The sequence below is a fragment of the Lynx canadensis genome, chromosome D1 (genome assembly GCF_007474595.2).
Source record: "Lynx canadensis isolate LIC74 chromosome D1, mLynCan4.pri.v2, whole genome shotgun sequence".
Lineage (NCBI taxonomy): Eukaryota > Metazoa > Chordata > Mammalia > Carnivora > Felidae > Lynx > Lynx canadensis.
In genome coordinates this window covers 69,877,063-69,890,191 of record NC_044312.2, presented here as the reverse complement: position 1 = coordinate 69,890,191, position 13,129 = coordinate 69,877,063, and the positions used below count along the sequence as shown (strand labels likewise).

General features: G+C 42.8%; 2 protein-coding genes across 15 annotated transcripts in view; one reads left to right on the top strand and one right to left on the bottom strand.

The window, feature by feature from the left end:
• Positions 1-3,217, top strand: part of BTBD10 (BTB domain containing 10) — an 86,526-nt gene extending 83,309 nt beyond the window's left edge. For all 5 annotated transcript variants that reach the window (XM_030330778.1, XM_030330780.1, XM_030330777.2 and 2 more), the window contains one exon: positions 2,117-3,217. In XM_030330778.1, coding sequence (XP_030186638.1) covers positions 2,117-2,427 — 311 coding nt within the window. In that variant the 3' untranslated portion in view covers positions 2,428-3,217. The remainder of the gene's footprint in view (positions 1-2,116) is intronic.
• Positions 3,218-3,884: 667 nt separating this feature from the next.
• Positions 3,885-13,129, bottom strand: part of ARNTL (aryl hydrocarbon receptor nuclear translocator like) — a 100,222-nt gene continuing 90,977 nt past the window's right edge. For 6 of the 10 annotated variants that reach the window (XM_030330765.1, XM_030330767.1, XM_030330770.1 and 3 more), the window contains 4 exons: positions 11,600-11,723; positions 8,869-8,962; positions 5,219-5,321; positions 3,885-4,555 (listed from right to left, as the gene is read on the bottom strand). In XM_030330765.1, coding sequence (XP_030186625.1) covers positions 4,395-4,555; positions 5,219-5,321; positions 8,869-8,962; positions 11,600-11,723 — 482 coding nt within the window. In that variant the 3' untranslated portion in view covers positions 3,885-4,394. The remainder of the gene's footprint in view (positions 4,556-5,218; positions 5,322-8,868; positions 8,963-11,599; positions 11,724-13,129) is intronic. The other 4 variants (XM_030330769.1, XM_030330771.1, XM_030330775.1 and 1 more) reach the window with 1 other exon arrangement.

Here is a 13,129-nt window from a genome sequence, read left to right as displayed (position 1 = left end):
ATGCTGATAGTGGTGTTGATCAGTGACCAGTTGAGCTGTTGGAGATGACAGTAATGGGCTGCTGAGACATTTGGGAAAGAACAACCAAAAATAGGGTGTTTGCAGGAAGGGGAGGAGACTTTGGGCTTAAAAACAGTGGAATTGCTCACACGTTTGCTTCACCATTGTGTGATGTTCTCTGTCATTTTGTAAATAGTGGAATTTAGCTGTTTGATTTCAAAGCTAGAAAGAAGGCACCTGGAAGCTATTGTAAATTAGGAGGTTGAGGAAGGCCTCCTTACTAAGGCAGACATACTTGAGCTGAAGCCTGATGACAAGTAGGTTGTAAAAAAGCCTTACATACTATGCTAAGGACTATGGACTTTCCCTTGAAGCATGAGGAAACCATTGGTAGGGTTATTTTTTTTAACACTTATTTATTTTTGAGAGAGCATGAGTGGGGGAGAGGTAGAGAGAGAGCGAGACACAGAATCCGAAGCAGGCTGCAGGCTCTGAGCAAGCTGTCAGCACAGAGCCTGATGCGGGGCTCGAGCCCACGAACCGTGAGATCATGACCTGAGCCGAAGTTGGATGCTCAACTGACTGAGCCACCCAGGCGCCCCAGCCATTGGTAGTTTTTAAGCAAGGCTGTAATATTACACTTGTGTCAGTGTGGTGACTTTGTGTGGAGGAGAGATTGAAATATGGTGAGATAGGAATTTAAAAGACTTTCTAATAGTCCAAGAGGAATCAAGGACAAAGGAATAGATCTGGAGACCTTTCTGAACTCTAGAGCTGCCCTTCAAATGGTAATTGATTGGGAGTGTGAAACGACATCCTGCAGAAGGTCTTGAAAAGGTTTTTAGCCCTGCTTGCCCCTGAGCCACATACGTGCACATTCCATACATGGCTAAATATTCTAGCTACCAATGATGCCTACATACATCCTTTATGCAATAATTATAGAGACCCTAGTGTATGAGGTTTTTCTAGTTTTTTCTGATGTAAAAAATTATTTATTTATTTAGCTAAGGAGAGAGCGAGCATGAGCAGGGGAAGGGCAGAGAGAGAGAGAGGGAGACGAGAATCACAAGCAGGTCCCGCAATATCAGCACGGACCCCGATTGGGGCTCAAACTCTTGAACCATGAGGTCATGACCTGGGCTGAAATCAAGAGTTGGATGCTTAATCAACTGAGCTACCCAGGTTCTCCCTAGTTTTTCCTGATTCTGATATGGTCTGTGGCCCATGAGCTTAATCTTGCCCATTGCCTGTTGTTTTTCCTTCCATTGTCTGTTCTTTTTTTTTATTGGAACATAGGCATGCTCATTCGTTTACGTATTTCTGTGGCTGATTTCACTTTATAGTGGCATAGATGAGTAGTTGAAATCCAAGCTAAAATGAGCCTGAAATATTTACTGTCCGGCCCTTTACAGAAAATGTTTGCCAGTCCCTGGTCTAAACTAGCAATTCTTGCTAGTAGGAGAGAAGGAGGGGACTTACAATAGCTTCTAAGAAGTGTATGTTTTTGGAAAAATTACCTTCCTGGTAAATGACTGAAACTTTTCCCAAACTAGAAGTGTCTTTGCTGACCTATGTGCAGAAGTGTACTTAGAACCAGTGAAGCTGAAGAGCTCTGTGGCTCTTTATCTTTTAACAACAACATCAACAACAAAAAACCCAAAGCAATATAAAGAGGAGATTTAGGTTTAAGGAAATTAGAAGGCTAATGTGGCAATAAATTGCAGGCCTTGGGGCAAGATAATCCTGTGAAGGGAAAGGTTCAGCAATGTTAAGGACACACAGGTAGAGCCCAAAATGCACTCCATTACATGCCATTGTATTTGGGACCTATCCCCTCCATGCTTTTACTTTATGAATGTTTTTCTGGTGGTTGGTGTATTGAGTGGAGAGGATGGGAGAAACCTGTATGAATTGTATCTGTAGGGTTTCAGTTTCTGGCTGTTGAACTGATGACTAAGGAGATAGAATATTGGTTTCCCTTCTTTAATTTCTGTTTGTTCAGGAACTACGGCAGAAAAGCCCTCTGTAGGCTAACTTTGGCGAGAAGTGTACAGGGGTGTGTGTGTGTGTGTGTGTGTGTATCCTCAGTTTTTAAAATTTTTCTCTCCTCCAGGTTATCCTACCTACAAAGAAAAAGTAAAGAAAAGGCCTGGGGGCCGCCCAGAAGTGATTTACAACTATGTCCAAAGACCCTTTATTCGAATGTCTTGGGAGAAGGAAGAAGGAAAGAGTCGGCATGTAGACTTTCAGTGTGTAAAGAGCAAATCTATCACCAACCTTGCAGCAGCTGCCGCAGACATTCCCCAGGACCAGCTGGTAGTCATGCACCCGACTCCACAAGTAGACGAGCTGGATATTCTCCCGATGCACCCTCCTTCTGGCAACAATGACCTCGATCCTGATGCACAGAATCCAATGCTGTGATGCTGATGTTCCTTGAAACCATCGCATGCTACCCTTCACGGTGACGTCGCGCTCTCCTCATTCTGCACTACAAGGCCACGCTCTTCATCGTGAGATGCACATAACAATGTTTAGGATATTGCAGTGGAGGCTTTTTTAAAGACCAAAGGTAGCTGAATGGTTTTTTAAATGAGTACAACTCTAGCATCCTGAGGTTCCAGTTATATAAATGTATTTGTTTACCAGTAGGTTTGTGAAATTGGTTCTTTGTATGGGGGACTGTCCTTTTTCACACATCTAGATATTTTCAGAAGTGGTGAAAATTGGCAGCTGGGGTCTTTTCAGCTTAGATTGATACTCATCACACCCCAGGTAAAATGTAGAATATTACATAGTTGCACTTTATAAATGGTGGTTAAATGGAACTGTTCAAGCCATTTTTATAGTTGTGATGCACAATATAACTGAAATAAGTGCTTCTATCAAAGTATTCCTTCAGTAAAATATGTATAGTTTGCTGCCCATGATGAGCAAAAAAAAAATGAGTATCATTGGGCTTATTTGAATGATTAGGATGAGATTCAATGCCCCTATCTATCTTCTCTCCAGTGCTGTTCTTGCCCTTTTACAGTGAGTCACATGCAGGAAGTGTGAACATCCAGTCTGCCTTACCCTTTATCTGTTCAGATATTTATTTACTAATTTTTTTTTTCTTAAGAGTTATGGGATAGGAAAATGAAGTGTTTGCTCTTCATTTACTAAATGATTGTAAACTCGAGTTTTTCATCAAAATAAAATTCCATTGTTTTAATGTTTCTCATCAAGTTTATAACCATCTTGACCAGATCCCTTAGTCTCATAGATTTCCTTAGTGGTAGCTCATGGACCTCCAGTTTGGTTGATGTGCGATGAAGCACTTAGATTCCCTACTAAATCCGAAGCAGTGTTTGAGCTAAAAAAAAAAAAAAAAGAACATTTTCTAGTCAAACCTAACCTCAAGAGTGATGGCTTTACTAGGTTATAGGAGAACCTTAGGTTTCAGAGACAATTTCTGACACTGGTTTGGTGCTTTGTCCGTTATACTGTGCAAATTCTTTTGAAAAAAATACTCTGTGGCCCAATTCACGAAGGAAGGAAGCAAAAATGCTTGGGTCAGGGGTTACTTACTGTGTGAAGCTATACAACCATGAGCAGAGAGGAGTTGTAGGAAATAAGCCCATTTGCTACACCTACTCTTGAATCTGTAATTTCATAGGATTTGAAATATGTGTTTAAGCAGTAACATTGTACTCACGTAAAACTGCCAACTATTTGGGGAGGAATTATTATAACAGTATAGCTAAGCTATTAACACAGGGAAATTCTGTAAGTCCTACGTTTGTTACGAAGGCCAGAAAGGCACTGTAAATGTTATGGGTGTGGCTTGTCCTTAAAAACCCACTGTAGAAAGTTGATCCAGCCCTGTAGCACAAACAGTATTTATAGAACAAGGGAAACATTTATTAAAAATATTTAACTGTCTAATACATTATACTTTAACCCATATTTATAGTAAAGGATTCTTACAAGGAAGAATAAACGGCTTTATGATACAATTAGTATAAGAAATATCCACATGGGGGACTTCTTTGTAGTGTAAAAACACCATACATCTGAAATGACCATTTGCATATAAAAGCTACCAATGATGCTTCTGTGCACGATGATTAAAAAATTCAACACAAACAGAATCCAAAATATACAATTAATGCAAGCTATCCACAGCTAGCCCAATAATCAATGATGAGAAAACACTGGAGCAGGCTTAGTTCCACTTTGTCTGAAGTTACACATAGTAAGATTGACTTGTATCAATGGCTCTGAGGTGGCTTTTATGAGGACAGTACATAAAAGCTGTTCTCTCCTTATCCAGTAAGCTTCACAGACTGTAAAACTCCACCAGTAATGCACTTTGATACTGTAGCTGTTGCCAAAGCAACATGTAGTGTTTACAGCGGCCATGGCAAGTCACTGAAGTCAACAGGACCTCCCAGCCCAGCATCTGCTTCCAAGAGACTCATTATGACGGCCATTGCTGCTTCATCATTGCTGGGACTGCTTGAGCCTTGGTCGTTTTCTATCATGTCTATGCCTATGTGAGGGTTCTCACCTGTGGGAGAAGAGGAAGACTGGTCAGTCATAATCCCAAAGCATGTTTAATATTAGTAGTACATAACAGTAAGGGGAGAATGGTGAGAAAGACTGCGTTGGGGCTGCATTGCCTTTTTTTTTTTTTTTTTTAACTTTGTTGTGTCTCAGAATAACCAACTTTTTGGAAACAAAAAGCATTGGAGTTGACCTCATTTTAATATTCTGACATAACCAGTTACAAGGAGGGAGATACAGAAGGAAAGACAAATAGGAAGGTAGGGATTTAGGAAAAAAAAGATCTGGGAAGACAAATGGAGAAAAAGATGGGTGAGATGGGAGAAACAAACTCTTTATCACTTCATGACTTTTAATACCCTCTGAAATGCTTATTGATCATCCTTCCAGGCTTTATCTCTGAACCTTCAGCAGCTCTCCCACTGAAGATTTCTGGCCCACATGGGAAAATGGCTGTCTCTAGGCTGCTGGAGTCTCCTTTTGAGTTCCAGGGACAAACCTGGAATCTCCACCTGAACTCAACCACTAAACTGAACTTTGAAGTAAAGATTTAAACAAATTTTAAACTAGGTTAGAACTAGTGTGTTTTATTCATTTCTTAAAATTGACTTCATGCCAGATGTTGTGCAAGCTTCTGACAGTGGAAACGAGTAATAATGCTACTTACCAAGAATAGAAGAACTATCAGAATATGGATAACCTGGGTTTTCCTGAGCCTGCCCTGGTAGTAGGCCACTGGAAGGAATGTCTGGAGTCCCTCCATTTAAAATCTACGAACAAAAAGTGAAGTTTTTGTATCATTAACAGTTTTAATCAGTATTGGACTCAAGATCATCAAGAAAACGAAGCATGTTGAAAAGAGAAAGGTAGGGGGGGAAATGTTCAGTTTCCTATTCGAGGATTTCAAACAGGAAGTTATTAGGAATGGTCACAGTAAGATAAACCTCTCCCCCAAATTATTTTCTCTGGATGATTCAGCCCACACAGGCAATTTAAAGACCGAGTAAAATCCCTAGAGCATTTGTTTACCTTGGATCACACTATTCACATGATTCTTGAAGGCCAAGGACTAAAACCTCAGCAGCTGATTAGATTTCCAAGGAGGCAGTGATTGCGAGTCTTGCCAGTAGGTGGCATTACAAATTGAAAACTCCAAAGACCATGTGTTTATGTATGCTGTATTTATCAGTATTTCCTATATGCGAAGTTACAACTAAAAATTTTTAAATCTAATAAACCTATTATATGTTAACCTGAATAGCATTTTAATGAAAAATAGCTTTTTTAAAACAAAAGTTCAGAAATGTCCTTTTTTTTTTTTTTTAATCAAATGTCTGGCTTAACTGGATTTAACTGGATTCTCATTTTCTTCTCCTGTTTAGATGTTGTTTGGTGGAAAAGGGAGGTATATTTGAATAGTCTTTTCAAATAACTTTGGTATTCTGATGATTCTATATCAAGACTCAAGTGGAAGTTTCTTAAAGATTAGGTACAACATGGAATCTGAAACCTTATCGGTGAAATTCTCGTACTCTAGTATATAAAAATGCATCGGTGTACCTTTGCATGATTTTGCGTTGGTCATTTGGAAAATAATATTACCTCTATCAGCAGAAATACCTTTTAAATCCCGGGAAACTGGTGAGCTCAAAGTAGCAGTTACAAGTTTTCCAAAAACTCTAATCTTTGCTTGAAAGCTAAAATTTTCTCACTGGCAACAAACACTGTCAGTTGTTTTCCTTGCACTCACGTACATTTTCAAGAAAATGTCTCTAAATACTCAAGTCTGAACCGCAGTTTGCAGTAGTAAAAATGGTCTATGCTATGACAAAAGCAATTTGTTTAGCTCGTGACTTGGTCATGCAAGTGCTTTCCTTTGAGGCAACCAGGGCAGTACATAGTTCATGCACGTTTCCCAGTTGTATCAGTATGAAAACATTGACTCCAGGATTTTATGCGGTATTTTTACTGCTTATTAAGGACATTCTAAAGCTGGCTTGCAAATTTATTTTTTTGTGAGTTGATGGTGAAGACTACAGTGACTACTAGTACAGTTTGGTGCCACTGCCGTGATTTTTGCAAAAGCACCAGCAGTTTTACCCGACACTGCTTTTGCACTGTCAGTTCCTGTATTAACAGTGGGAGAAAAAAAAGTTTTACATTATGAAAATAGTTTTGGCCTTGGGAGACCCCTGAAAAGGTCCTTCCCCCCTCAACACCTCTCCCTGCCCTCCAAAAAAAAAAAAAAAAAAAGACTGCAGATGATATTTAGGGGAGCTGCCACTTTATCTGAACCTACCTTATGCCTCTGGATGTCCAGACTTTCCCTGGACCGAGGAGGTTCACTTAGAGCCTCACTTTTTAAGCTTGCCTCTGAATGAACTAGTTGTCAAACCGAATGGCTCATTTTTGGACCTGCCCAATTTGAAAGTGACTGGGAAGGGCTGGAAGCCTGGGGCCACCTTTACTCTCATGGCTTTGGCACAATGCTGCTGTCATTTCTAACTCCATCTTGTTTAAGCTGCTCTTATAAGTCCTGTTGCTGAGGACTCCTATTCAGAATTTCTTCCCATTTTTATAAGCCCCCCACCCCCCCCCCCCAAAAAAAATTTCCGTAAATGCGTCAAAAATACTTGGGGCATTGTGATGTAGAGTACACTTCTGGATCTCTGCAGTTGTTGGTGTGAAAAGAATCAACAGTCGAGACTTGAATTTAAGTTTTGGCCTATACTTGTTAAATGATTAGCCCAGCATTTAATGTTTGGGAACTTAGATTTTGTCACCTATAAAGTTGTTAGACTAAGAGGAGAAAATGTGTAAGTTCCCTGAGTAATATTTAAGCACTCTACTGGAGTGATAACCTTTCAAAACAGAGTAGCGGGATTCTTGGTAATACCAGGAAGTCAAAGGTCTAAAAGTTGAAGTGAGAAGCAGAGAAGGGGAGACCACCCTAAGGAGATGCTGGACCCAATATGGATGGAGGATCTTGGGATAGAACAGACCTAAGAGCAAAACCTGCAAGCAGGGACTGAGGATGTGCCAAGCCTAGGCTTCATCCACTGGTGCTATTTTCTGAGTCTAACAAAGGCCAGGAATTTTCACATATATTACCTTATAACAGGGCTTAATGTGCAAAGATACTGGCTGTCCTAACCTATAGTAGCCTCGTTATAAAACAAAATAAAAAACAAGAACTAGGGCTAAATAATTATACAAGGGCCCATAGCTAGCACACGGCAAAGCCAGGCTTCAAGCTCGGGTTTTTCATTGACCACTCTTACCCATTAATTGCCTTTCAAACCTTTATCGGGTTTGGAAACTTATTTTCAAATAGAAATTTTTACAGAAGATTCATATATAAAATAAAGCTGCCCTGGTAGAAGCAAGAGTCCCGACCTTACCCTTACCCTCTCCATTCCCCCAACTGCCCTTGCCCCATCCCACCTGCCAGCACCACAGCTCCTGGTAACCTGAGCCTTGAGGAATGCAGTTTTGAAAACCCATGTCCTGCGCTTGATACAATTTGTGTTCTAGGAGTCCTGTCTGTGTAAATTACTAATATTCTTTCTCTCTGTATATTTTGGGAGACAGGAGAAGGATGATCTATGTCCAAAGATGCTCGCCCTTGGATTATCCTAATCTATGTTGACATCAGGCACTATAAATGCATGTATGATTTACAATTAAGATGGCCCCTACACTTGTAAATTCTCTGGCAAAGATGGAAACAAAAAAGTGGTTTCTAAGCCTGTTTATAGTGCAGTCTTCTAGCCAACTCTTCATGAGGGCTGGTGACATAAAATTCTTGTGCTGTCACATCACAGGAAACCCAGGTAGCAGATCCCCCAGGTATTCTGCAGCTGCAAAGGCATGGTTTGGCTTCCACAGCACCAAAGTTGCTTCTGGTAGTATTCCTATTTCCAGTGCCTGCACTGGACACCGAGGATATTTTTCTCCCTTGACAGTTCTTGGTAAAGAACTAGATAGTTTTTGGTGCAAGGCACTCACTAATGCTTTCTTCATGGGAGCTCTTGAAATACTCCCTCAGTGTGGTGGCCTCCCCATTCCTTAGAACATCCTTTCTGCCTTCCTGCATTCACATGAAATAAATCCTCTAAGGATGTCAGCAAGCCTCCCTAACTCCACCGGTATGCATTCTACCTCAACTCATATAGGTGCATTTACTTAAAAGGAAAAGAGCGTCCACGTTGTTTCAGCAACCATCACTAATTATTTACTCCCACCCCCAGTATTGCAACTTGGGCAAGAGGCTCTCCAGATTAAGAACGGCCTTAGTCTGAGAGTCATCAGCCTTACCTTTTTGCCTCCTGGAGAAGAGGCATCAGGGGGAGGTGTACTTGTGATATTTAATGGGCTGGAGCCACAACTGGAAGGCGATGACCCTCTTATTCTGTCAGAGAAAAGAGGAGTTAGTTATTTTGCCTTTCGTTTTCTTCAGTGGTGTGTGAGGGGTGGGGGTAAGGAGAAGGATGAAGACCCAGAATAGGGATTGGCAAACTTTTCCTATGAAGGATCAAACTATTCTAGGCTCTGTAGGACATATGGTCTTGGTCACAATTATCCACTTCTGCCATTGTAGCTTGAAAGCAACCATAGACCATATGGAAATGAGTGAGTGTAGCTGTGTTCCAATAAAATTATATTTAGGGCGCCTGGGTGGCTCAGTCGGTTAAGCGTCTGGCTCTTGATTTCGACTCAGGTCATGATCTCATGGTTGTGAGCTGGAGCCCCACGTGCCGACAGTGTGCAGCCTGCTTGGGATTCACTCTCTCATTCTCTCTCTGCTCCTCCCCCACTTGTGGGCGCACCCACAAGCTCTCTCTCGCAAAGAAGCAAACATGTAAAACATGATATATACAAAAACAGGCGAGAAGCTGCATTTATCCCACAGGCCCTGATCTAGAATGCAGACCCTGGAGCCTAGCATCTCACTGACAAAGCCCTCGGATTAGGGTTTGCATTTCAGGTGGTTGAGTTTCAGGTGAGTGGCCAGTTTCATTTCTTACAGTATCCAGATCTCAGAGTTGGAGGGGGCTTTAGAAGTTCTCCCTGTAGCTTTTTGCATACCATGAGCTAGAACCCACAGCAAGTGACTTATCCTCTTCCCTACAAACACTTTTTATCTAGTGAATATTCTAAGGAAATGGAATGTGCCAGGGTGGTTCAGCCACACCTAGAAAGTAGCCTTGCAGTAGTGGTAGCAGCAGCAGCAGCTGTCCCCACCGCCTTCTAAAGCAACAGGTGATGAAAAAGGGGTCCAAGTGCTCTCAGCTAGTATGTTTCTCAGTATAGTAGATAAACAGAGAAAAAGTCTTAGAACTCTAAATCCACATATATGCTCGCCAGGCTCAAGGACCTCAGGAAAGGAAGCCATGGCCTAGCAGTGAAGCTCAAGTATGGTGGCAGCTGTGTGACCACCAGGCCTTTAGCTTCTACGTGGATGAATGCAACTTGCGGGTTACCCAAGTACCCCTCCCTCCACTGCCTAGTAGCCTTCTGGCCATTGGCCTGTATTGCCCAGTTCTGTAGAGTTGGGAGTGAATAAGCTTTCTCTCTCCTGGATCATAAGCTCCTCAAAGGTAGGTTACAGCTATATACCATGCACTCTTAGAACACACAGATGGGTACTAATTGCTTACTAAAAACTTAGTAAGCTTACCAAACTTACTAATGCTCACCTTCGTCTCTTCCTATTCCAGTCTAACTTTCCATAATGCTTATTAGCACAACACTTTGGACATCTGCTCAGCCTCCTACAATGAATGGGCTCTTACAATTTTTTTTTCCCCGTCTAAACTTCTTAGCATTATTTATTAGGATTCTTAGCAATCTCCCTTCCCTGCTTCAGCTCATGCACTCTCCCTTTTTTGTGTGATCATAAAGAAAACAGACTTCTCAAAGATTATAAGATCCTTGACCGCAAGGACTGTTTTCTACTGTTCTTGGGTGGTTTCAAGCATCATTATCAGTGGTTGGTAAGATTATGATTATCACTGCACACTGCCCCACATCTTGAAGTAGGCTCAAGGGGACATACCCATCATTCACAGAGGGTTGGGACAGAACTATTCTACCCACTGGGATAAGAGCCTCCTCTAAGGCTAATGAGAAAGCAAGAGCAGCTTTTAGTTCTCCTGAGAGAAAATCCATGGCAGGAGGGAAGAATTTTTCCCTTCTCCTATGTTCCATTAAGTGTGCATTCCTAAGGACCTGGTTACTACCCTTTCGATTCCCCAAATTCAGATGAATTTATAACTGCTTCCCTCTCAATCACTACTGTTAAAGACTTAGATGTAATTAACAGTGTTTGAGCACACACTATTGTCAGTTGCTGTTGTAGGAACTTCCCAGAGATCTCTCACACTCCTAGGGCAATCCTTGAGAGATAACAGTTATTGCCCCCTTTTATGGTTTAGCTCAACAGACACCAAAAAGTTAAGTGAATCTCTTAAGCACAGCTAAGTAGAGGCCCAGAACTCAAACCCAGGTAAATTGCTTCTGCTGTCTTTCATATGGAAAAGAAGCCCTCTCAAGAGAGCTTCTATTACTAACTGAAATGCTTGGTCTCTATTACTAAAGCCAGGCAGCTTTTTGACTAGAAGCAGCGAATGTCTTGTTAAGGCCCAGGTCACCAGCTGTCATCGCTCTCCTGTAGTCCTGTAATGTCCATGTTCATCTGTCCTTGTTAGCTCCTTAGTAGTAAGAAAATTTCCTTTAACTCTGGCCTGTTTGGGTTTTGCTTCTTTAAGGCAAGATTTTTCGTTCTCGACACTACTGACATTTTGGACTGGAAAATTCTTCGTTGGGGGTCGGGGGAGATTGGGGGGGAGGCAGTCCCATGTCCTCCAGGATGTTGAGCAAGCTGCATCCCTCGTGTCTATCCATTGCATGTTTAGCAGCAACATCCTACCCAGTTATGGCAACCAAAAGCGTCTCCAGACATTATAAAACATCCCTTGAGGGGGAGGCAAAAGGCCCTGGATTGAGAACCACTGGTTTAAGGGAGCGACTAGAAGATATTACTTGCCTGTGGATCTCCATGATTTCTTCAGCAATCATTCGACCTATTTTGCCTGCCCCAGCCCTGGTTCCCCCTGGAATCCCTGGAACAGTGGGGTGGGTCCTCTTTGGGCCACCTACAACAAAGGAATCTGAGAGTGGGAAAGGGGAACCGAGGAAGAAATGCTATTATCAGTTAAAACCAGTTCATCTCGTGATCCACTTGAAGTTCAACCTTAGGGTTATGCCCTAGAGGACAGCAGGGCCATAGCTTGTCAGGAAAAGGCATTCCAGCAGAAAGCTCAAGTTGGCTTCCAGGATCAGAAGCCAAGGCAAAGCATTTAATTCCCCTCAGGCACTCAACATCTGTTTCCTGACCACCACTGTACTGCCGGCCAGCCTCACAAGTCAGCATCTCCGCCCTCAAGGAGCTCACTGTCTAACAGGGAGACAGACAAGAACAATGGCTGAAACAAGGTGTGGTAAGTTTGGCAGGGAAGCACAAGGCACCCCACTCATCCAGGACCAAGTGCAGCTTCCTGGAAAAGTTGAACTCTGAGCTGAGTCTTGAGAGAGGAGTATAAATTAGCTTGGCAGAGAGGTAAGGAGGGGAAGGCATTCCACGCACAGCAACTGATCTATGCAAGACCACCGAGGCAGGACAAAACTGGGGAGATGACTCCAAGAAACTCATCATGAAGATGATAAAGGAGTGATAGATGAGACTGAAGACAGGTACCAATCAGATCAGGAAAGGCCTGGGATGCCATGTAGCATTTGGACAGTACCCACGGGCGATAAGGAGTGCCAAGGGACTTGACACAGAAAGGGCACTCAGATTGGGTTATTGGAAAGTCCACTGCATGGAGAATGATCTATAGTAGAAGGAGGGGATTGGTGGCGGGCGGGTAGTGAGACTAGGGTTAGAAAGTTATCTGCAATAATCCAGATGACAGATGGGAGGGCGATGGAAATCTAAGTCCCTAAGTAGAAGGGACAGGATTTCGTGTTCAGATACAATGGGCGAGAAGGAGTTGTCAAGGTTTCTGGCTTAACCAACCAGATGAGGGAGTGCAGAGAATCGGTTTGGAGATGCCGAATTTCAGGTGCCTTTGAGACTCCTGGTGGCTCTGTCCAGGAGGCAGTTGGAGAGACAGACCTAGAGCTCCGGAGACAGACCGGATGTAGGAGTCACTGATGGAGAGGTAGGGACCGAAGACAGCCAAGCAAGCAGAGGTGGTCCCGTGGAAGGATAAGTCAAGCGCAGAACCCAGGGGCTGGAGCCAAGCCAGGGAAGGAGCCCCACTGGGTGTGGCACATACCCCAGTGCTGACACCACCCTCCTCCCACCCCGGGAGCCAGTCACAGTCAACAAAAAGCACTTCACGCAACACAGAGGAAAAGCGCAAGAGGAGCAAGGACTTTGCTGTTTCAAGGGCTTCCAGGGTGCAGGCAGCCTCAAGAAAGGCAAAATAAGCTCCGGGTTTTCCAGGCTCAGCAGAGAAGATGAGCTGACCACGTCGTTAGCGCTCATCCCCTTGAGGCCTCCCTCGTTCCA